This window comes from Ziziphus jujuba, chromosome 5, assembly GCF_031755915.1.
Source record: "Ziziphus jujuba cultivar Dongzao chromosome 5, ASM3175591v1".
NCBI classification, from domain to species: Eukaryota; Viridiplantae; Streptophyta; class Magnoliopsida; order Rosales; family Rhamnaceae; genus Ziziphus; species Ziziphus jujuba.
This window is the reverse complement of record NC_083383.1, coordinates 7,723,469-7,745,954: the sequence shown is the minus strand read 5'-3', so window position 1 is coordinate 7,745,954 and position 22,486 is coordinate 7,723,469. Positions and strand designations below refer to the sequence as shown.

At 33.5% G+C, this 22,486-nt stretch overlaps 4 protein-coding genes and 1 non-coding gene across 16 annotated transcripts; 2 read left to right on the top strand and 3 right to left on the bottom strand.

Moving 5' to 3' along the window:
• Positions 1–4,710: 4,710 nt before the first annotated feature.
• TRNAR-ACG (transfer RNA arginine (anticodon ACG)) lies at positions 4,711–4,783 on the top strand. The gene has a single exon. It is a non-coding gene; the product is annotated as a tRNA-Arg (tRNA).
• Positions 4,784–4,823: 40 nt separating this feature from the next.
• On the top strand, positions 4,824–8,355 carry LOC107420330 (uncharacterized). 2 transcript variants are annotated; one of them, XR_001581673.4, is made up of 8 exons: positions 4,824–5,052; positions 5,629–5,698; positions 5,885–5,944; positions 6,214–6,328; positions 6,443–6,558; positions 6,817–6,941; positions 7,259–7,447; positions 8,034–8,355. XR_001581673.4 is itself a non-coding variant. In XM_016029256.4 (7 exons), exons 1-7 carry the CDS (start codon positions 4,976–4,978, stop codon positions 7,383–7,385), a joined length of 690 nt encoding a protein of 229 aa, XP_015884742.3. In that variant the 5' UTR covers positions 4,825–4,975; the 3' UTR covers positions 7,386–7,720. The 2 variants fall into 2 exon arrangements, 1 of the variants encoding a protein (XP_015884742.3); XM_016029256.4 differs by lacking the exon at positions 8,034–8,355 and having other exon boundaries at positions 4,825–5,052; positions 7,259–7,720.
• A 343-nt stretch (positions 8,356–8,698) lies between these two features.
• LOC107420344 (uncharacterized) lies at positions 8,699–12,582 on the bottom strand. The gene is made up of 9 exons (XM_016029280.4): positions 12,236–12,582; positions 10,930–11,329; positions 10,639–10,839; positions 10,397–10,546; positions 10,156–10,305; positions 9,915–10,064; positions 9,678–9,824; positions 9,457–9,587; positions 8,699–9,169 (listed from the first exon to the last, which is right to left on the bottom strand). The coding sequence occupies exons 1-9, from the start codon at positions 12,296–12,298 to the stop codon at positions 8,882–8,884; spliced, it is 1,680 nt and encodes a 559-aa protein (XP_015884766.3). The 5' UTR covers positions 12,299–12,582; the 3' UTR covers positions 8,699–8,881.
• Positions 12,583–13,622: 1,040 nt separating this feature from the next.
• LOC107420333 (B3 domain-containing protein REM16) lies at positions 13,623–16,431 on the bottom strand. 9 transcript variants are annotated; one of them, XM_016029263.4, is made up of 6 exons: positions 16,036–16,291; positions 15,776–15,842; positions 15,498–15,630; positions 14,554–15,115; positions 14,270–14,448; positions 13,623–14,177 (listed from the first exon to the last, which is right to left on the bottom strand). In XM_016029263.4, the coding sequence occupies exons 3-6, from the start codon at positions 15,606–15,608 to the stop codon at positions 13,845–13,847; spliced, it is 1,185 nt and encodes a 394-aa protein (XP_015884749.3). In that variant the 5' UTR covers positions 15,609–15,630; positions 15,776–15,842; positions 16,036–16,291; the 3' UTR covers positions 13,623–13,844. The 9 variants fall into 9 exon arrangements, with proteins under 9 accessions (XP_015884749.3, XP_015884751.3, XP_048331042.2 ...); XM_016029265.4 differs by having other exon boundaries at positions 15,498–15,636; positions 15,790–15,842; XM_048475085.2 differs by having other exon boundaries at positions 15,790–15,842.
• Positions 16,432–17,611: 1,180 nt separating this feature from the next.
• LOC107420328 (B3 domain-containing protein Os01g0723500) lies at positions 17,612–22,276 on the bottom strand. Of its 3 annotated transcripts, none has more exons than XM_025074960.3 (6): positions 21,858–22,276; positions 20,356–21,052; positions 19,802–19,992; positions 18,739–19,261; positions 18,336–18,505; positions 17,612–18,186 (listed from the first exon to the last, which is right to left on the bottom strand). In XM_025074960.3, exons 2-6 carry the CDS (start codon positions 20,924–20,926, stop codon positions 17,857–17,859), a joined length of 1,785 nt encoding a protein of 594 aa, XP_024930728.3. In that variant the 5' UTR covers positions 20,927–21,052; positions 21,858–22,276; the 3' UTR covers positions 17,612–17,856. The 3 variants fall into 3 exon arrangements, with proteins under 3 accessions (XP_024930728.3, XP_024930729.3, XP_015884739.3); XM_025074961.3 differs by having other exon boundaries at positions 20,356–20,979; XM_016029253.4 differs by having other exon boundaries at positions 20,356–20,944; positions 21,858–22,274.
• Positions 22,277–22,486: the final 210 nt, after the last annotated feature.

The following is a 22,486-nucleotide window of genomic DNA, read 5'->3' as shown; positions in this document are numbered from 1 at the left end:
GCCTGATGCGCTCTAGATTCTCCGGGAAATGAGAATTTTGTATTTTGGTGTATTTGTTTATTAGACCTAATAAATTCCCTTCTTCTTGTTGGATTATTGTAATACTAAGCTAGCATCAAAGCAATATGCGGTCAACATGTCTCTCTATGCCTCACTTGCAATGTTGTCAATTGCTTTGGCCTTATTCCATATTCCATGTGTTTGTCTTATAAGACCACCTCCTCTATTCTTGTTTTCTTTTTAATATTATTACTATTGTTTTTCCAAAAAAAAAAAAAAAAAAAAAACATTTTTGTTCACGTTGAAGTCATCCCTCCCTGAGGGAATATGTTTAATACCCGTTGCATTTTATTCCCTGTTTATTAATTTATTGTAGCCCATACTATAGGGGAATTATAGTTTATTAATACATGGACTGCCTATTTTACTTGTGTTCTACTATATTTCCTTCCCATTAGATGCTTCAAACACAAAAATAAATTACTCTTACTTCCCGTTCAGCCAAAATATAAAATAGAAACTAAAAAAGATTCCTACCTTCTCTTATACTCAATTCTTCACGAGCATAACACACCATTGATTAATCTAATTACATGATGACCAAAATATAATACATGTCATCAAAAAAAAAAAAAAAAATTGTCGTGTAATTGGGTTTTCTTATTGTATTTTAAAGTCATAAATTTACTTACTAAAGAATAAAAAAATAAAAAGAAATCATAAAATTACCTATAAAAGAACAAAAAATTTGGAGGACCCTCAATGAAAGGTACAGGGGAGCCAATAAACAATGACCCAAAAAGGATCATGGAATGGAAGATGGAAACCAGCAACCAAGGGTAAATTTATAATGAAAGGGGAAAGATAATTCAGGGTTTTAGGTGAACCAAATAGCACCAAAATTAGGTAAAGAGCAGTGATTTCAAAGTCTATGCCCTTTTCAAACAAATAATATTTTACAAAAATAAATTATTAAATTAAAGAAAAAAAAAAAAAAACAGTATAGGAATCAGAAGAATATTAGTTTGTTCATGGTGATTCGTGAGATTAGGAAACAGCCAAAGGAGCATGTGTTGCATTGAGATTTGAAAAATACATGGCAGTCTTCACCTTCATCTTCACCATCCCTGCTCTCCTATTCCTTATTTTTATTTTTATTTTCCTTTGAGTATCACTGAAACGACAAAAAAGAAAAGGAAGGAATCACCGAAATCAACGCCGTTTAGGCTGACGAGAACCACGACATTAGGATGATTATATATACAACACAATTAAACATTCAACATGGGCTGCCTAGCTATCTAGTATCTACCTACATACATACATACATGCTAATTATTCCACACTTCATGTGTTATCAAGGTTCAAAAAGATATTCCCCTTTATAAATAAGAAATCCTGACGCCTGGAAATAGTCATTCTCCAATTATAGGGATAATTATGAGTTAATGAGTAGTACGTACTAACCACACGCTCACAAAAAATTTTTGAGTTCTTTTCTATTTGAAATAGCATTTTTAATTTGGAGCATTTGAGAAACAACTCTATTCTATCCCCTACAAAAGGCAGAGGTGAAAAAGAAGTCAATTTACCTGGAAAATTAATATATATATATAGGTCGGATGACGTCATATACTACTAAAATCTTCTACTTTTTCTTCTTCTTTTATATATATATATATATATATATATTTTTATCTTTTTTTCGAAAGAAATTCTTTATGTAAAGGAAGACAAAATTAATAAAACTTGGGAATTTGGAACCCAAACATAATTAATTTAATATACTAGCTAGAACAGTATATCTCATCCCATCCGGCATCCGCTTGTCAACCTACGTGCACCGTAACTTTTCGAGACTTGTACACAAGTTTCTTAACACAACACACACAAATAAATGTCTAAAAATACAAGCTCCGGAATTAATGACTAATCTTTCAAGATAATGAATATGCTCCCATTAAAAATAATAATACTAATAATAAGGATGTAATCTTTTATCATAAAACGGATAAATATAAACTTTTGTTTTTACCAATTAAAAAATATACATATATAGTGCTGTGGAGGGTAGAAGTTTAACATCACAATCAGCGGTTCCAAAGAACCCCTTTTAATAATCACCATATCATATAAGTAAACAAAGCAACAAAGCAAATCAGCAAACTTATATCAACTTATGGAAGTCCATCTTAATCCAAAATGCTTCAATACACCAACCATTTTAATGCCCTAAATTGGTTACCCACAAATTATTGTTACATGGTCCGGCATTCCAAAGAACTGATTGGGTGGCAGTAATAATTTATTCTAAAAAATTATTTTCTTTTTTTAGTTTTGTTAGAAACATTAATTTTTGTTATATTTGCCAACTTGTTGCATCTACTATATAAAATTTTCCATACTTAAAATGCAAATTAATATATTATCATGAATATTTATTGTGGGCTAGCTAGTAGGTACGATAAGCATGTATATATTTTGGATTGCTGATAGCCATCCACTTTATAGTTTATACAAGTGAAGTGAGAAACAACTGGTAATAAGAAGATGTAACAACTACCAAGACATTTTTTTACTATTAATTTTTCTTTTTGACAACGTCTTCTTCAACTCTACTTTAAATTCTGGAGCATTGTGAGGAAAAATATATTAAACTAAGGTTCCAAAATGACTAAGGTTCCAAAATGACCCACACGCTGCCAGTCATGTGCCCGCAATCAGTGATATCCTCCTGGGGATTTCATAATGGCCACTGAAGCATGATTCCCTCATATATATTTGGTTTTATAGCTAGCTTCCTCACTTTCACATACCTTTCCAACTTTCAGATTTGGCAGGTACCTTACGCACAATAAAGGTTTGAAAAATTCGGAATTAAAGTTAGGGATTGGTTCTTAATATTTAGCTATCAAATTCCAAGCTTATAATCAAATTTATTTAAAATTTTGCTATCAATTACAAGGAAGGGTGGTTTTTTTTATGTTTTATTTTTGGCTCATGAATTTTGTTCTACATGGCAATCATGGGAACCCATCCCAATCAGGCAATCACTGAACAAAAAAAAAAAATCTTTTTGGTATTTTTAAATCGAGGATTTCCATTTTTTATTTTTATTTTTCTTCTACTTGTGAAGGTACTTATAAATATTCCCGTGACACTTTGTCTCTCTATCATTTTTCCCATAGTTGTCCCCTGGACCACATATGTGTAAGGTACATTTTTATATATTGTTCTGTGCCTTTTAATATGTTTTCATTCCCTTCCTTCTTTTGACTCTTTCTATCAATACTGGTAGAAAATAGTGCCCATTTATGCTGGCAATTGTCATGCTCCTCATCAAATACCGTATAGAAAAAAAAAAAATGTATCTATAAAGTTATATATTTGTCAACATCAAAAATATATATCCATCCACATTTCTTTTTCATGAATAAACTGTCCCCTAACTTACACTACTATTCTGCTTTGAACTCATACTAAATTACGTTTAAATTATTAGTTAATGTAAACAATTCGTTAAGCATAGATCACTCATGAAAACGATATTAATAAATATAAAACAAAATGGTCGACCTTTTTATTTGGGGACAATGATATTCAAACCAAAACATCGTATTTATACTATTACTAGCTAGAAATGAAAAAAAAAAAAATATATATATATATATATATATAGATAGGAGAGTAAGAGGAAAAAAATACAAAAAGACCAAACAAAACAAAAAGTCACCAAAAAAAAAAAAAAAAAAAAAGCGTATAGGAAGACCAGTCCTATGTATGCTAAAATATTAATGCAGCGGCAAATGATGGTTTAAAATTAGATTAGTGCAGACAAAGTGTGTTTTGATGATTTCTAGTTAATTGGGTTTATAGAATAAAACAAGTAGAAGCTTTCATGTGGAAATTAGTATGAAAACAAATATAAGAGAGAGAAAACTAGGCCTGCAAATGTTGGGATGGCATTTGGCCCAAAGGGAATAATGATGGAAGCACGTTTTTCGTCAGAGGAGGAAGAGACGAAGAAGAGTTGGAGATAAAACTGGTCCAAACAAAAATAGACAACTTTGGAGTACTACAGGAGCTTCATTAAATGCTAGTGAAGAGGTTGATGCTCAACTTGTGTTATAATATATGTCTTTATTCGCAATTTGTCTGCAAAATTCATTGAATTTTTTATCCAATAAATAATAAATTATTTAGGACTTATAGCTTTTTAAAATAATTTAGATATCTTTGTTTACATGGTAGATGATTCCACAGAAAGCTAATATTTTTGTCCATATAAATTCATTATGAACAGATTTATGATTTTGTTCACTTTCATAAAAAAAAAATTTTAAAAAAAAAGAAAAAAAGAAGAAGAAGAAGAGATTTGTTCACAAAAAGAATTAGTTTTGTTGGATTAATGTCCTCTTTTTTTTTTTTTAATGACAAAAAAGAAATGTGGGAGTATTAGAGCAAAAAAAAAAAAAATGTTGGAGTAATATTCTTCTAATAATTTTCTACCAATTATGCTATTTTCATCCTCTCCAAAAAAAAAAAAAAACTCTTCTGTTTTGGGTTTACCTTATAAGTTTTAGTCAATCATTGGGCCCCAGACCAGCCCAGATGATTGAAGTCAAGGAATGATCCATTAGACAGAGATCCAGCGCTTCGACTTTAGATTTTAAATATTATTTGTTAGATAAACTAATTGGTATCAGCAATGACTCCATGGCCCAATGGATAAGGCGCTGGTCTACGGAACCAGAGATTCTGGGTTCGATCCCCAGTGGAGTCGTCTTTTATGATATATTTTTATTTTTATTTTTATTAAAAATCTGGGTTCGATTGCCGGTGGAGTCGTTCTTTAAAATTAGAACAAAATAAAAGCATAGATTGACCCAACAAGCAAGTTACGTGGGCAACCCTTCTCTTCTGCAACCCTCACTGGTGGTGGGTTGGGTTGGATTGCTGAATAGGAGAAGAGAGGATGACGGTGTTTCACTTCTTCAATTGTGCTATTCTCACCTTCGGCCCTCACGCTGTCTACTACTCCGCCACGCCCCTGTATATCTTTCTTTCTTTTTTCTTTTTTATTTATTTATTTTTTTTGGGTACAATAATTCTAAACCACCGTTTTCCTGTTGTAGATCTCTTATCAGATCTACACCATTTTCCTGTTGTATGGGCCTTTTTTTTTTTTTTTTTCCCCAATAATTTTAAACGGGGAAAAAAAATCCAGGATGGTTTCCTAAGTGTCTGTGGGGTTCAGTTTATTCTTTATTGGGATGGAATATTTACTTGTATCAGTAAAACTCGTGTCTAATAACTTGAACTTTGTTAGTTTTTTTATTTTTCTTTCTTTTTCATTAATAACTGATTTGGGTATTGAATATTATCTGAAAATTAAATCTTGGTGAGCTTAATACTGCTGCTGCTGCTGACCACTGACATAGATAGCTTAATTCATTTGTCAAAATGTGTTTTAAAAGGACATAAAAACACTGATGAATTTGAAGGTTTCTAGTGAAATTTCTTTTGCCAATTGCCCGAGCTTAGTGGATGAAGACCCTTTGTTTGATTTCTGTTCTATGACATACATATGAATTGGCTATGCACTTCACAAAATATATTTGATTGCAGTTCGGAGTATGATACACTTGGTACCTCTGTTAAAGCAGCTCTTGTTTATCTTGGCACAGCCCTAGTAAAGGTTGGTTTTCCATCAACATTTACAATGTTATGCATCTATACCCTCAACTTCTATGCCTCTTAAACCCTTACTTTAAGCGATGCATCTACACTGCGGTTTGATTTTCTTCTTTTTGATGATAATCTTTTGTCAATACTTTGAACTATGTCTAATGGTTTTCTGTTCTTTTCTGAATTATGTGAGCAGCTTGTATGTCTGGCAACTTTTCTTAAAGTATCTGAAACTGACAGCTTCGATCCATATCAGGTATTACGGTCTTTGACTTTATAAATTAGTTGTATCGGAGTCAATAACATATTTTTCATATTCATCTGTTAATGAGCACATCTTACTTTAACAGCATATTCTGATGTTTATTATTTATTACAGTTACATGTAATTACTTTAAGTGAGAATTGGTATGCAATTACTCTCCATGCAAATTACTCTCTAATGCTAGCTAGTTATGAACATAAATATTAACATCCTTTGTTATGGAGCTTGAGTTTGGGCTTTTACCCTCTTTATTATTTCAGGAATTGTTGAAAGCGCTAATTGGTTTTATAGACGTTGCTGGCCTTTACTTCGCCTTGACCCAGTTGACTCACAGGAATATCTCTCAAAATCATAAGTTTCAAGCAGTAGGACTTGGTGAGTGAAACTTGATGATTGTGATTATAGAAACCAGTCGCTTTTTGTTTGAACTATAAATTAATTCTAGAGCTTTCATGCATTTCTAACATTTGGCTATGATCCTGATGGCAGGATGGGCTTTTGCTGATTCTGTTCTGCATAGATTGGCACCTCTTTGGGTGGGTGCTAGAGGACTAGAGTTCACTTGGGACTACATTTTACAAGGCCTTGAGGCAAATGCAAATCTGGTATACAACTATTTCTTATCGTTTGAATTATTATTTTGGTAAATGCAATGGACTACATCATCAGTTCTAGATTAATATATCAAGACTATTGATGTTATATTATTGAATCAGTTAAGTGTAAAGAATGAACTTTCATTTCATAGAAGGTAAATGATTGCTTTAATGTCACTTGGATAATATAATTTGTGGTGTATTACTTTTATCTGAAGTATAATTACCCTTGTCTCATTGTCAGTTCTTTGCTTCATTCTAATTTAGGTGCTGAGCATATCCCTTGCTGCTTTGGGTTCTTTAATGTGGCTTCGGAAAAACAAACCCAAGACTTTGATTCCCATAATATATGCATGTGCAGGCGTTGTTGCAACCATGCCATCTATTACAAGGTCTGGTCTTAACACTTTATCTGTTATACTTCGTATGTTTCCTGACAATTTCCACAAGTACAGGGTTGGCTTATAATGTCTCAAGACACATTTTGAACGATTTATGAGCCAACTTTAATATTGTTTACAAATTGTGTTGAACACATCTGGTTGTGTTCATCTTTATTTCCAAAGCGATGCTATCTTACTGTGAATGTGGAATGATTACAATTAAGTATATTAAACTCAAGAATTTGATGGCACCTGGCTTTGTCTAAGGGTCTTAATGTACTTTGTCTAGACATCTTTTCTTTGTAGCTAAACTTTATTTTTTGCAGCTATCTAAGGCGTGGCCTGGGGTGGCACTTTCCTAAGGTTGTAGGCTTTGAACTCTTCACCTCTCTGGTGATGGCTTTCATCAGTTGGCAGCTATTTTCTGCATGTCAGAGTCAAAGATCCTCATGAGGAAGAACATGGATAACCTTTCAACTGGCAATTTAACCATAAAAGGGGTTCCATGATATCTGGTATTATTCCTTTTGATGGCTGTCAGTCTGCTTCATCTAAATTTACTAAAATCTTTGTTGTAGCATGTAGAGTGGTTCATCTTGACGTGCCGTTCCAACTTCTTTATGTTTTTTTTTTCCTTTTCTTCCCTGTGTAACTTAATTTGAATCAATGTTAGTGGGGAAGAAACTCGCCAGGTTTCTGGATGAAGAGATTTTATATTCCATGCATGTCAAATTTTGTGGAACTTTCATTAGCACATAAATATTACTTTTACCAAACTTTGGCTTATAGATTTGCGGGCCGTATTCTCTGTTTTCATTTATTAATTTAACTTGGCAAATGTTATGTATGCATCAATGCATTGCTAGAAATGAGGTTAGATGTCCATGCTTTACTTTGCAAGTGACAGCAAGCTTTTATGTTTGTTTTGATTGGATTGTTTCCGATAAGAAAACTGGTTTCAATCGATCTTGATGAAATACAACATTTTCAGTTAGAAATTTCCTCACCCCAGGATATATCCAAATTAAGTTGGACAAATGGAGGACAATGATTTGCAAATTTTTGCCTACTTTTGTTTTTGACTTATTCATATTCACTCAGATTCCTCGAGAAAACCGACTGCAAACCCATAAGGACAACACCATACATGATTCCAGCAGTCTTGAATGGTTGGGATTGCTATATAGCCCACAGAATACTGTTTGGACTCGCCAGCAATCACCGAGCGGAAAGCATCCTATATTGATATGTTTAGATATCAAAAATGGGCTTCCACGAAGCTTGCTTAAACCTAAAAGATTTGCGAACTTACATGCCGCTTGTTAACATGTTAAATTTTTATTTTTTGTTTTCTTTTGTTTTTTCGTTATAAATTATGTGTAATTTATTTATTTTAATAATTTATTAATATAATTAAATATCACTATTAATATAAATATAAGGGGGAAAAAAAAAAACAAAAAACAATTTTTTTTTCCTTCCGTCATATTTGTAAGCAATTGATATATATATATATATATATATATAACGAACTTTAATTATCATTAATTAATATTAATAAATAAACTACATACAATTTAAATGAAAAAAAAAAAAAAAAAAACAAGTGAAGGCACCTTATATATTGATTGAGAAGATGCCTGCATCAGCCTTTTTTTTGGTTCCTTATATATTTAAATCGGTATTGTGCACCATGCAGCAAGTTTTTATTAGCGATTCAAGATCATAGAAAACAAGAAACTATTAACCCTAAAAGAGAAACTAGAAAAGAGAATATAGACTTGCTGGAATTTCACATTGTATTCACTACAGCTTATCATACAATTCTCAAAAATAGAAAAACAAATAAACAGGTCCTGCAGGGAGCAAGAAAATCCCAGATCTATAATTAACAGTTTAAAAGCTTTGAAGTTTTATCTACTTTTTACAACTGAGACGTCTCGAATCTTTCAGAGCACTTCAATTCTATTTCTGCCTTTTCTCGCTCCAGAAACATGAACTTCTGCTCTAGAAATATAAACTTTCATTACACGTGGCTTTACAAACTCAAAAAGTAATGTATTCCCATTCTTAACTTCATTTGCATAACAGAAATCTGCAAAACCGCTTGTCATGATCAAATGAAGGTCACTATCAATTACAAGTTTAACAGGCCATGACCTCCCAAATACATCCTGAAGAACTGCACTTTTCTTGTTCAAGAGGCCTTTTTCTCTGGCTATTTTCATTGGAATTGACTGCAAGTTGGGGCATCGATGAAAAAGTATGTAAGTTTTGGAATTAAAACCGAGAAGAAAATAAAAAATGCAGTTGGGGGAGCATGCAGGGCAAGCAACATCACTTATAAATATGAAAGGAAAAAAGGAAACAGAGAAAAGGATTCGATATTTCATTGTTGGATGGGCAGAAAGATGTAGTAATTCTGCATTCTTACAATTCCATTAATTAGTTTCTATGGTCGTATAGTTGAGGAAAGTTTTTCCATGGCATAGCCAGTTTAAGCATCAATGGACAAGGAACATACCATGCGATATAGTCTATGCTTCTTCCAAGTTGCTACAAAGCATGAATTCTTCGATTTTAATGAAAATGGAAAAATGGGTGGCTTTTGCTCATCATCAGCACGGGGTATCTTTTCAGATGAAACACAATCACCTGTATAGTGCCATTAGCAAAGAACACTATCACATAAATATAAGACATCGAACAGATATTACCAGTAAAAATATAGTTAGTATTACTCACGAGCTACTTTATCGTTCATCACTTTCTTTTTGCTGTTCTCCTTGTAGATTTCAGGTTCAATTTCTTCAGCTTCAACTTTTGGTTGAAGAAGATTTTCTTCAAGTTTTTTGCCGGTACAAGGTTTCTTTCTGGAGAAAGCACAATCAACTGTACAATGCCATTAGCGAAGAACAATAATACATAAAATAGAAGACATTGAAGAGAAACTAGCAGTAAAAATTGTAGTTTATTACTCACGAGCCACTTTTTTGGAGTTCATCACTTTCTTTTTGCTGTACTTCTTGTAAATTTCAGGTTGTAGTTCTTCATCTTCAACTTGTGGTTGAAGATGATTTCCTTCAACTTTTTCGTTGGCACAAGGTTTCTTTCTTGCGGAATCACAGTTACCTGTACAGTGCAATTAGCGAAGAATAATATTACATACAGTACAAGACACTGAAAATAAATCAGCAGTGGACATGTAGTTATAATTACTCACGATCTACTTTATTGGAGTTTGTCACTTTCTTTTTGCACTTTTCCTTGTAGACTACACGTTCAATTTCATCAGCTTGAACTTTCCGTTGAAGACAATTTCTTCCAACTTTTTGGCCGATATTAGGTTTCTCTCTGGACAAACCACAATCACCTGTACAGTGCCATTAGCACAGACAAATTTTGCATAAAGTAGAAATTACTGAACATAAATTAGATGTAAAAATGTAATTATTATTACTCACGATCTATTATGTTGGAATCAATTACTTTCTTTTTTATATTCTCCTTGTGGATTTCTGGTTCAAGCTCATCAACTTCAACCTTTGGTTCAAGATAATTTCCTTCAACTTTTTTTCCTGCATGAGATTTCTTTCTGGACAAACCACATTCACCTGTACAGTGCCATTTTGCATAGACAATATTATATAATGTAGAAGATGCTCAACATAAATTAGCTGTAAGAATGTACTTTTTTGTTACTCACAAGCTGTTATATTGGAGTCGATCACTTTCCTTTTGCACTGCTCCTTATTGTTTTCAGGTACAAGTTCATCAATCACTTTCCTTTTGCACTGCTCCTTATTGATTTCAGGTACAAGTTCATCAACTTCAACCTTAGGTTCAAGATAATATCCTTCAACTTTTTTTCCACTACAGGGTTTCTTTCTGGACAAACCATGATCACCTGCACAGTGCCATTAGCAAAGACAATATTACAGAATGTAGGAGATACTGAACAAAAATTAGCTGTATAAATGTACTTATTATTACTCACAAGCTACTATATTGGAGTCGGTTATTTTCTTTTTGCACTTCTCCTTGTAGACTTCAGACTCAAGTTCATCAACTTCAACTTTTGGCTCAAGGTAAATTTTTTTCTCCACCAAGGAAACAAGTTTATCATTATTATTCTCGGATAACCCTGCATCCTCTTTAGAGGAACTGCGACAATAGATTTTAGCTCTAAAATTCGATTTACCATCATAATCAAATACTAGAAAATCCCCAACTTCCAAGCGATGATATTTTGCAAAATCCTGCCAACCACCTGCAAAGTAGAAGTTGTTCTCTCTCTGGTCTACTTCGACAGTCCAGCACCTACCACTAGGGCCTCTAATAGTACATTTTCCAAGTGACCTCTTATCCAAGTTCTTGACATACTCAGGCGGTATACGCTACGAAATTGATTTTGAAACAGCCTTGTTAGTAACTAGCTCAACAAGCAATGGGCATAAATCAGGTACAACCAAGCATGAAGAAGAAAAACCAAGTATTCAGGTCCTCTGTATCTTGCACGACATTGATTGCATGAGAACGATGTGTAATAATGCATATAAATTTCTCAATAATATATATGGTGATGAAATACTGCCATTGCCACATGAAATACCATATCATTATCTTTGTCAATCGCATTCATGAAAATAACATTAGTCGAAATAGTTCTACTGATCATCACCAGGTTTCGCACTATAAAATTATTGGCACTTTCTACCAAATTTCAGTCCCTGTGGAACAAGATTATGTGTAAAAAATAATAATAATAATTGAAAAAAAAAAACTCTTTTTCCTTACAAATCCAACTGCGTTATTTCAACAAAATTATTACAAAGTCAATAATTAGCAGGAAAAGTTCAAGAAATGGGAATTGACAAGGACTTGACACACTTTGAAATATTCAAATATACGATCAACCTCCCGAAAGTTGGGGTAACAAGGTTATGCGACACAGATTAATTAAGCGCAGAAATGTAAGACCCTTTATTGAAAAGGAAAAGTGTAAATACATTGAGGAAACCCAAAAACAAAAAGAAAACAGAGGGTTTTACTTCACAAATTCTGAGGTAAAAAGTAATATGTAACATAGATATACATATATATATATATATATATATAAATATATATAGATATATAAACTCTCAATTTTCATTAAAAAAAGAAAGGAAACAAATTCCATAAAAGCAAGTGAATTGTGCTTTACATACGGTGCTTAGAATGGGAAAGAGAAAAAGAACAAAATCAAAGCGAGGAGGTGGATGTAAAAAAATAAAAATAAAAAAATGTAGCAATTATGGGGGTACCATCTGGCGAGCGACGTCGGACATTAGGACCTTGAAAAAGGATGAGGCAGTTCCACCAGCCATTTCCGAATGCTTTGTTGTAATAAGCTTTTCAGATGAAAATGTTCAAAGTTTTTTTCATCTTTTTTTTTTTTTTGGTGTAAGTGACCTTCCTAACTTGGTGAGTGGAAAGGGGTTGGGAGTAATAGCCTACCCAAATTCAATACGACAAGAGTCACAATACCCTACTTTCACTACACGATCTTCTCCCACTTCCCAGGTTGCCACTGTTCCTGTTTTTGAGCTTCGATTACCCAGATTCCAGGTGTACCAACGTGTATTTCAATTTTTTATTTATTCAGTCTTTCAATTTTTTATTTTTTTATTTTTTTATTTTTTTTTATGTTTTGTTATTTCTCTTATATAAAGATGCACACGTGATAACAACAAACTGATTTTTTTTGTTATATAATAAGATAAATGACTAATATTAAATTATTATTTTTTTTTTTTTAAAAAAAAGGTTGAACTTTTGCCCTTTTTTTCTTGAAGAAATAATCATATAAATAAATTATTGTCCATAATTAACGATGATGACAAAGAGTATTTGTCATTTGCTTTATGTTTTGATTTCTTTTAATCACAAAAATTTTACCTGTTCTTATTGTATCTTCTTCACCACCTACTTCGTTACTGTCTTTATTTATTCCTATTATTGTTACAATGGTATTATGCTATTTGATTTTTGGTGGCCATTTGATGAACTCTCTTTATTTATTCCTATTATTGTTACAATAGTATTATGCTATTTGATTTTTTATGGCCATTTGATGAGGAAATAAATTAGAGATGATTCGGTGCGGATCGATTTAATTTTATAAATTTTTTTAAATTGAATCGATCAATTCGGTTTGAATTGGATACGAAAACGAATCAAACCAACTATTATTTTTAATCTCAAATTGAACCGAACTGATAGTCAGGATTGAATTTACTGTTTGGATCAGTTTGATTCTCATATTAGATCTTAGCTCAAACTTTTTTATTTATACTATTTTGAAATATAAATTTTACACGTTATATCAAAATTATATAAAAAAATTTTAAACCTTTATAATATTAATCTTCGATCATATTTTAAACTATTTGGTTCGATTTGAATTGATTTGAAATATTTAAACAGATTGGATTGGATAAAATTTTTTTCAATATGTAAATTTTTTTATATTCGTAACCGAACCGATCTATTTAAAAATTTAAAACCAACCCAAATCGAACCAAATAGTTCAGATCGGTTCATTTGATTGGACCGGTTCAAGTTTTACCCACTTCTAGAAGAAACAGCATTTAAGCAAAAATTAGTATGCAATGCAACTCCATTTCCATGCCAGCGAATAACATCAAGATCTAAGCAAATTACAAAAGAGAAAGATGCATTAGAAGTTAGAATTAGACAAGAGCATCAATCGTTTCAATGGAAATTAACCTAACCAGTCCACTTTAGAGTACTAGACTACACAAGTGCAAACCATTAATACACAAGTTAACACATACAGAAGCCAAAGTCTACAGCATTTTCACACCCTTAAAAGGGGCATGAAAACAATAACGCCCCAATGGGTTGCTCAGCTCAGGTATCCATGGGCACGATCAGTTTTCTTTTAGTACCCTTTGGTGTTGCAGAAGAGGTTCCAGTGGGAGGAGTAAAGTCTTCAACAACACGGAAAATTTTAACATCCAGAACAAATGTATTGCTGAGTGGAATACCAGGCTCAAATACACATGCATCGAACTCCTCCAAATTGTTGTCTACGGCAAAAAACTTCCAACCACAGGTAATTCCCCCAACTCGACGAGTTCGATTATAGGTAAATTTTGTCCTCCAACAACTCTTTCCGATGCGCAGAATTACGTCTTGGTTTTGCAATGCCATATGATTTGACACCCATCCTGAAGGCAATAGCTGATCAATAATGGCAAAGAAAGTCATTAGAAAAAAATATATGTATATATGGATGGTGACAAGAAAGATTATCCGAAAAAACCTTGACTAACCATGTAGAATCTCTTGTATACTTGGTTGGGTCGCATGATTATCATGAAGCTTTCAAGGCTTGTGCTTGATGCTTCTTGAGCCAACTGCTGGGCTTTCATTTTTTCTTCTTCGGTTATTGGTCTTCTATTTGATACATATTCCATGAAGTATGCTCCACTACTTCCTTTGTTGGGTGCATCTGCAGCATCTAAATCGCATTAGATAAAGAGAAATTTCCATTGGCATACCCTCAAAAAGCTCTAAATTATCAATTTAGAAACGTATAAGCAAGAGACCGACGCACCTTTAGTGTTGTTCAGCAGTCTCACACTACCAGCAGGACGTCCTCTTTTTGCTGCAATCCTTCTGCTTCTCGTGGGCTGAGCAGATTTAGTTTTGCTCTGGACCTTCTTCTCATCAGTAACTGGGGTAATAACTTGCTCCTCCGATGGCAATGCAATGCTGGGGTCATCCTCTGATTTTTCCAATACTGAGCACCCACCATTCTTTGAGGAGGCATGCATTTCCTCAGAGGAGATTTCCCTTGATTTCCTCTTGGTCAAGCACCCATTTTCATGTTTTGAATGCCCATATTTCCTCACAAAATATGAAGCTTCCTTCTCACACATATTCTCAGAGTCGAACATTAAAACATCAAATTGAGACTCCCCATTGTACCTAAAAACCAACAGATCGTTGGGTTTCAAAGAATGATCCTTCACGAATTCTTGCCAACCATGCTTGAAGAATACTGCAGTATCTTTAGTGGTTAACCCTACAGTCCATAAAAGTCCACTTGGACCTTTCAAAGCCACAACATCTGGCAATTTCTTTTTCAGATTATTACAAAATTTTTTTGGGACGGCCTGCGATTTCAAGCACAGATAAATTCAGATTATAACTTGGTGTAGATTACTTGATTGAAAAGACAATCTTGGAAGCAAAAATAAGGAGCATAATAACTTGGTCACTGCTCTCGTAAAACACAAAACACAAATAAAACGCCAAGAACTTAATTTTTGTACATAAAAAGAATATTATTGATGATTAGAACCATTGAATCGTATTACACAGACAACAGTGGTAACACTTCTTAAATTGTTAAACATGATATAATAGTTATATCTTACTCTATCTAGTCAGACAGAGACAGACAAATACGCAATATGCTTAATAAATGCAAGGGTTACCAAATAGACTGGAAATGACGAACCCATAAAAAGCAAGAGGGCAAACATTTATACTCACAAGCTCCTGATCAAAATCATCAAGAAGAGTCTGAGAGAAGCGGATAGTCTGAAAGTGAGCCCAGTAGATGTCCTCTGCCCATTTTGAGCAGTCCTTGCATGATTCTCCCATTTCCACCAACACAGTCAGAACTCTGAAACTAAACGTTCAAAGAATAAGTAAGCCATAACTACATAAAATTAAACATAATTAATTCCTCTCAGAAACACAAAAATTTAAATCTAAAAGAAGCTCGAGAAATTATAGCAAAAATAGAAGACCCAGTACACAAAGTAAACCTTAGAAAGCTCACAAACCCAAAACAGCAGGTGATGATTGAGTATGCTCTTAACTCGCAAATCGCAACTAGAGAGGAAAAAGAAAGAGTGGGAAAGCGTCAAAACGAGAAGAGTAAATACAGATAACTAGAAACAGAAGAGAAATAACAGTGAAATGACCAACAGAAAATAATAATAAAAAGAGCTTGATCATGGACCGTGTTTCCAAGACAAAGAGTTTCAAGAGTTATAAACAGTGGAAGGCATGAGGAGAGCTTTACCCTTCCAGGTATGAGCATTGATGAAGACATGAATAAATTAAGGAGAGACTGAGATAAATTTACTGACACCAACTAGTCTCTGCTCACTTCACTCTTTCCATAAAGAAATTCATTTCCCCGAGGCCTCACATCCTATCAAAAGCAGACTGCGGTTTTGCAAAGTTGGTAGGGAATCCAATAACTACACTGAGAGAATTGAACAGGGTATGGTTTTCACTCTCTCCACTTTGGAAGACCACTTTCATCTAAAAATAATAAAATATATACATATATATATATATATATATATAAAAAAACAATAATGCATTCACGGTCTTTGGAAGTATCGACCATGAATTGTAGTAAAAAGCGTTCGTAGACCAATAAAACTCACCCGTTATGCTGTTAAAGAGTTATTGAGCCTTCTGCTGTGCCTTCACCTCGCTTTTGACACTTCCATCGCATCGTGTTTTCGTCTTTTTGCTATGGGCTTTGAAGTTAATAAATGGAAATTATTTTATATTAAATATGAGGATTTTAATATATATACATATATATATATATATATATATATTTTTTTTTTCTTCTGTTTTATGAAACTCATATGGGGATTTTAATATGAAAATTCCAAACGTTCTTAATTTTATATCATCATTCCAAAATTTTATAGTAAAGAAAATAATGTTTTAACAAAACTTTAATAATACTATTAATTTTTATATTGCTTCGCAATCAAATATTGAAATATTTTTATATACGATATAATCTATAGAAACATATCTAATACAAATTTTCTATTGCATTGATATTCGTAAATTTTCAACGAGTGAATATACATAAGGCAACATATTGCCTCATATAGGCATCAGCAAATTTGCACGGTACAAAAATTATATGCATCTAATTTTACATAATAGGTTGAGACCATTTTCAGAAACATTAGCTCGCACTCTTCTTTATAAAACGTCAATGAGAATTGCGGTTTTGTTATCGTTCCTAGATGTCATTCCAATAGGATGACTCTCAATGACATTTTTAGCTTCCTCCGGAATGGAGGTTCTCTTTTTGTGCCATAAAAGCATATATTTCATCAACCAAAAAAATAAATAAATAAAAAATAATAATACGGCATTTAGCTCTATTTCTCCTGGAGCCCAAGATGGCTCTGTTCTGCTTTGAGAGACCAGGGCATGTTGTTCACCGCTGAAACGGAAAATTGATAAATTGCTCGGAAGCCAATTTTCCCTCAATTTCTTGCAATGCAATCTTCCAATACATAATCTTTTTTTTTTATTTTTTTTTTCCAACACATAATCCGAGTCTTCTGCTGATCGTATATTGTATATTATGTTATATAAACCTACCAAATTACCAATCTTTTTATAGCACGTGGCTTTGATGTATCTGACATACTTGATTCAGCGAAAACAGAGAAGCTTCGGGACCAATATATTATTATTATTATTTGGAAAAAAAAAAAAAAAAAAAAGGCTAAAAAGGATTACTTGCATCTAAAGTTTTATCTTCCTTCTGTTTGTAAATCTAATTCCATAATGGTATTTGAATAAAAGGAAAAGAAGTAGCACATGGCAAAAGCTTACCATAAAACCTGTCCATTGAATTTTGATTTCCTTTCATATGAATCAGAAAGAAAGATGACACCCTCGAAGTTAGATCATCCCGAATCAAGATAATTTAGTAAGCAAAAACCGCTAGCTAAAGCGGAGCTGAATGTAAAATTTAAGTGACAAGTGCACACAAATTTTACCAAAAAAATGTGGTGCAAATTAGAAAGCTCACCAAATTCTATTTTCAGTGAAGGTTGATCTCCTATCATTTATGTCACAAAGAAGGATGATGGCTGATAGATGACACTAAAGCCAATTCATTCAACGTTGCTTCTCCACCCTGAAAGTCAAGCTCTTTCTTTCCAACTCCAGAAATATGTACACGCATTTCACACTTCCCAATCAATTCGAAGATGCAGATATCTCCAAAATTGACATCATTTCCTCGAACAAATGCCATCCATCCTCCACAAAAAGTATGCACCATTCGCCCCTTTGAGTCTGGGATAGAGTTCACAGTCCAACACTCCCCTCTAGAATTGCGAAGCACAACCTCAGTTTTATAGCTCGGAAGATGTGCAGTAGAGAATTGGTAAGGGATTTTCTGCATAAATGAATAAACACACAAGTTCACAACTCAACTAAAAGGAGGAAAAAACAATAATAATAATAATTTAAAAAAAAAAATTTGATACCAAAATCAATCTTCAAGAAAAGAACATACATCAAGCATGCATGATCCATAAGACTTACTAAAGTATAAGAACCACTGATATTGAACTTCTTCATGATTTTCACAAAACTGGGAAAACAAGAAGTGAAAGATCGGGCCACTCGTTCTTCATCAAGTGCTAACATCATTCTCAAACCACTTCTAGCTTGTGGGCCTAGTTCATCTTCTGCACCTTTTTTCCGGCAAACAACTGTAAAATAGCAGTTCAGAAACTGATTCAAGTCAAATATGTAAGAAAAAATAATATCCATGTAATATGATACCGTCCATGTTGCAGCATTTAATAATTAATAGTGTATATACAGAATATGAATACACATTTCTGTGAACGGAACAAAAATGTAATCTTTAGGATGAAGAAAAATAGATAGCACCATCACCAATCTTTGCAGGCATTTGACAAAGTAGAGTTTGAATCCTCACCCAACTTTTTAGTAGCAGCTTTTGACTGAGAACAAACTGCAACTCTACTAAAAGTTTTTGATGTGCTTCCATGTTTCTTTGTATCATCGGCGAAAGCTGCATCTAGATGCTTCTTTGAAACTCTTTTATCAGCTAATTCTAACATTTTTAGGCTTTTCGAATGGACCTTAGAAGAATTTCCTTTCATTTTCTTTGACAAACTTTTGTAATTTTTATGTGAAGCGACAGCACGCCCAGCAGGTGGCCTACTAGGAGCTACTTTTCCACTTTGACAGTCTACCCCTTCCCCAAGAATGTGCACATGAAATTCATACTCACTCACAAGTTCAAAGATACAGATATCTCCAACTTTGATGTCATTGTAACGAACAAAGGCCATCCATCCTCCACAGAGTGTATGACTTGTATGCACTCTTGTACTAGGCACAGAATTAACTGTCCAACATTCTCCTTGTGAATTTTTAAGGACGATCTTTACTTTGCAGTTTGGAAGATGCGCCATTGAAAATTGATAGGGAATGTTCTGCAAAGCACACTGCTTAGTAAAGGAAACCTGACTTATTGATCATGAACATACTACTAAAATGCATAAACTTAAAACAGGCAGAAGCAAGGAACACATTTTGGGACTGTAGCAAGCTCATGTTAAGCAAATACAAAGAAACTTTTTTAAGAACCGGAGGAATTTGATGATGCCCAGACTCAAATTCAAGACTCTTTTAAGTATTCTCCTCAACATAGAAGCAACAGCCAGAATATAATGGCCTGGGACATAGGTTTATTTTCTTAATAAATGCAAACAGAGATGGTATAAGCGTATAAGTGGACCAATTTGCAGAGAAATAATGGATAACAAACATATGGGAATGGATAGAAAATTTTATGGATGCCGACAGAAGATCTACAACGTTTAACACTCCATATGAATATTGATCTTTTAAATGGAAACTAAAATGGGGATTGTACATGTATGAAGTAATTTGAAGCAATATAAAGATGATGAAAAGAATGTTTATTTAAAAAATAAGAAATAATAAGAAAGGAAGAAGAAAGACAAACTAACCAGAGTATATGAACCACTGACATTGAAGCTTTTCATGATTCTCATAAAATAAGGAAAAGAAGAAGTAAATGATTGAGCAACTTCATGTGCTGAGGACATCTGCACACAAACTCTACCATTCAAATTAAAGCCATCTCCTTTGCTGCTTATACTCTGAATTGCCTTCGTTTTGAATAGAACAACATCCAGAGCTGCAAAAAATGATTTATAACAACACATATTGTATTTATAAAATCTAGTTTATATTTTTTTAGCCAAATGCATTAATACATTAATGTAATTCATAAATTGCTTTTTAACCTGTTATATAATTAGAATTAAGTGCACGTAGTGCTTTTCTGCATAGTTACAAGTACATAAAACATGGGCCATACCTTCCTCTCACTCCAACAAGAGTACAGTTAGCTGCCATGCCTTACTATTCAAGCAAATTACTCAAAGGGAAAAAAATATATATATATATATGTATACATATAGCAAAACTCTGTGGTGCCTTTCTGCTGGAGGAAACATAGTCTGTTATATAAAATGCATGAGAAAAATCAGCTTCTTACCTGGCTTTTCATTACAACCTTCTGTTCGAGAGGGTATAGCAGAACTCTTTGGTGAACAGCCACATTGCTTTGTTTCCGTGGACAATCTTGCTTCTTCACATGGTTTAGACACAAGCACCCCCTCAAACTGGCATCCTTCCCCATTGCGTGTATTCAACCGAGCTTGCTGGTTATTGTCTACACATTCTGAATAAGAATGAGAAGTTCTCTCTCTCATTTTCTTTAGCACACCTTCAACAATTTTATCTGAGGAGGAAACATCCTCCTCCCTTTCTCTTTTCTGACCCAGAATTTTATCAGAGATGCGAGGATCCTGACTGCATTCAGAATGAAAGGCTGCTTCTTTCTGACACGCACTTTGATCAAAAACTTGCACGGTGAAATTTAACTCGCCATCATATCTGAAGACCAAAAAGTCACCACATACTATGTGATGATCTCTCACAAAATCTGGCCATCCATGATGAAAGAATAAATCATCATTTTGCTGAACTAGGTTAACTTGCCATGTGTTCCCACTAGGACCCACTAATGAAACTGATCCATATGTTCTGCCTTCCAAGTGTTGCATAAACTTTGCCGGAATTTTCTGTGAGATATTGCAGTTGCATTACCACCAAATTACTGTCAGGATATAGCCTCATTTCATTTCATGCAAACCAAATATTAAGAGAACCCAACAACTTCCCAATATACTCTGCATTTCGAAACAGGTTTCTATAATCTCTATTTAGGTTTGCATATCCGAGGCACATAATAAAATGTGAATTAATTTGTTAGCAAATGCATTTAGTTACATGCATTTATAGAATAAAATATACATTACTTTGTTAGCAAATACATTTAGTTACATGCCGTGCTTTGTTCCTAGAGAGAAATTAGCATTTTTAATCCGATCAAATTTGTTTTCGTTTTCTAAGTATGAAACGGTTTTAGTATTTTCTCCAAGGCGCTAATGTAACATTTTAGCACGAGAGATTAAATATGGAACGGCAATTAATCTGCTCTATTTATTCAAAATTTCAACTTTTGAGGGATAAAAAGAAAAAAGTGTATTTTGGTAGTGCAAAAAGTTCAAAGTGAAAATTTAAAGCGAAGTTACGCGGTAAACTTAGCAGCAATAAGGCTAGACACCAATTCAAATGTGCCTTTGATCTACCAAAATTGGAATTCGTACTAAAGGGTTGATTTTTGACACCTCCAAGTTTCAGATAATGAAATTTGGGCGAAAGAGAAAACATGCAACAAGCAATCAGCTGGGTTTAACTGTACAACCCACATCCAAAACCTCCATATTCCAAAAATTTCCCACTAACCCTAATCACTTCCAATAGACAGAAAGAGTAATTATTAAAAAGAAATCATAGCAAACAAAAATCTGAGTGGGAAAAAAAAAACCAACCAAAAAAAAAAAAAAAAAAACGAGAAAAGAAAATCAAAAAATGAGACCCAAGTAAAATAGGAGGATAGGAAATAAGAAGAGGAGGTTGAAGAAAAATTACCAGTCGTTCTGAGCTCAAATTAGAGGAATAAAACGCAAAGAAGTGAGGCCGTTTATCTGTCGACATTTCCTTATGAGCTTCCCTTGCCATCGAAACCAAACACTGTGACTTTTTTCATCCCGAACACGTACACATCTTGAATGGATTTTCTTTTCCTATTCAACCAACACAAGAACCACTACATTTTTTTTCCCGGGAATCACTCAGAGGAAAATAATTCAAATATAAAATTACAAAAATCAGATTAAAACAAAAATATGACCGAAAATCGCAGCCTGTCTTTCGGACAAAATCTACGAGAAACGAAACTAAAAGCGATGGTAGAAGTGTTAGGAGTATTAGGTGGTTTCGGAAAATACCGCTAAAAAAATGTCAGAGAGGGAGAGGTGGGGGCGGTGGGGTTCAGTTGCCCCGGGGGCGCGTGTTAATTGCAATCGTAATTTTTTCACAGGACAAATTCGTAGGGGGAGGTCTACGTGGCGGGTAGAGGAAGTGGCTCGCTTCGTTTTTGGTAAATAATAATAATAAAAAGAGAAAAGTGCTACGCCAGCACAAAACACAGCCCACATTTACACTTATAATTCCTTTCAATGAATTTTTTTGTTTTTTTTTTTTAAAATACAATAGTG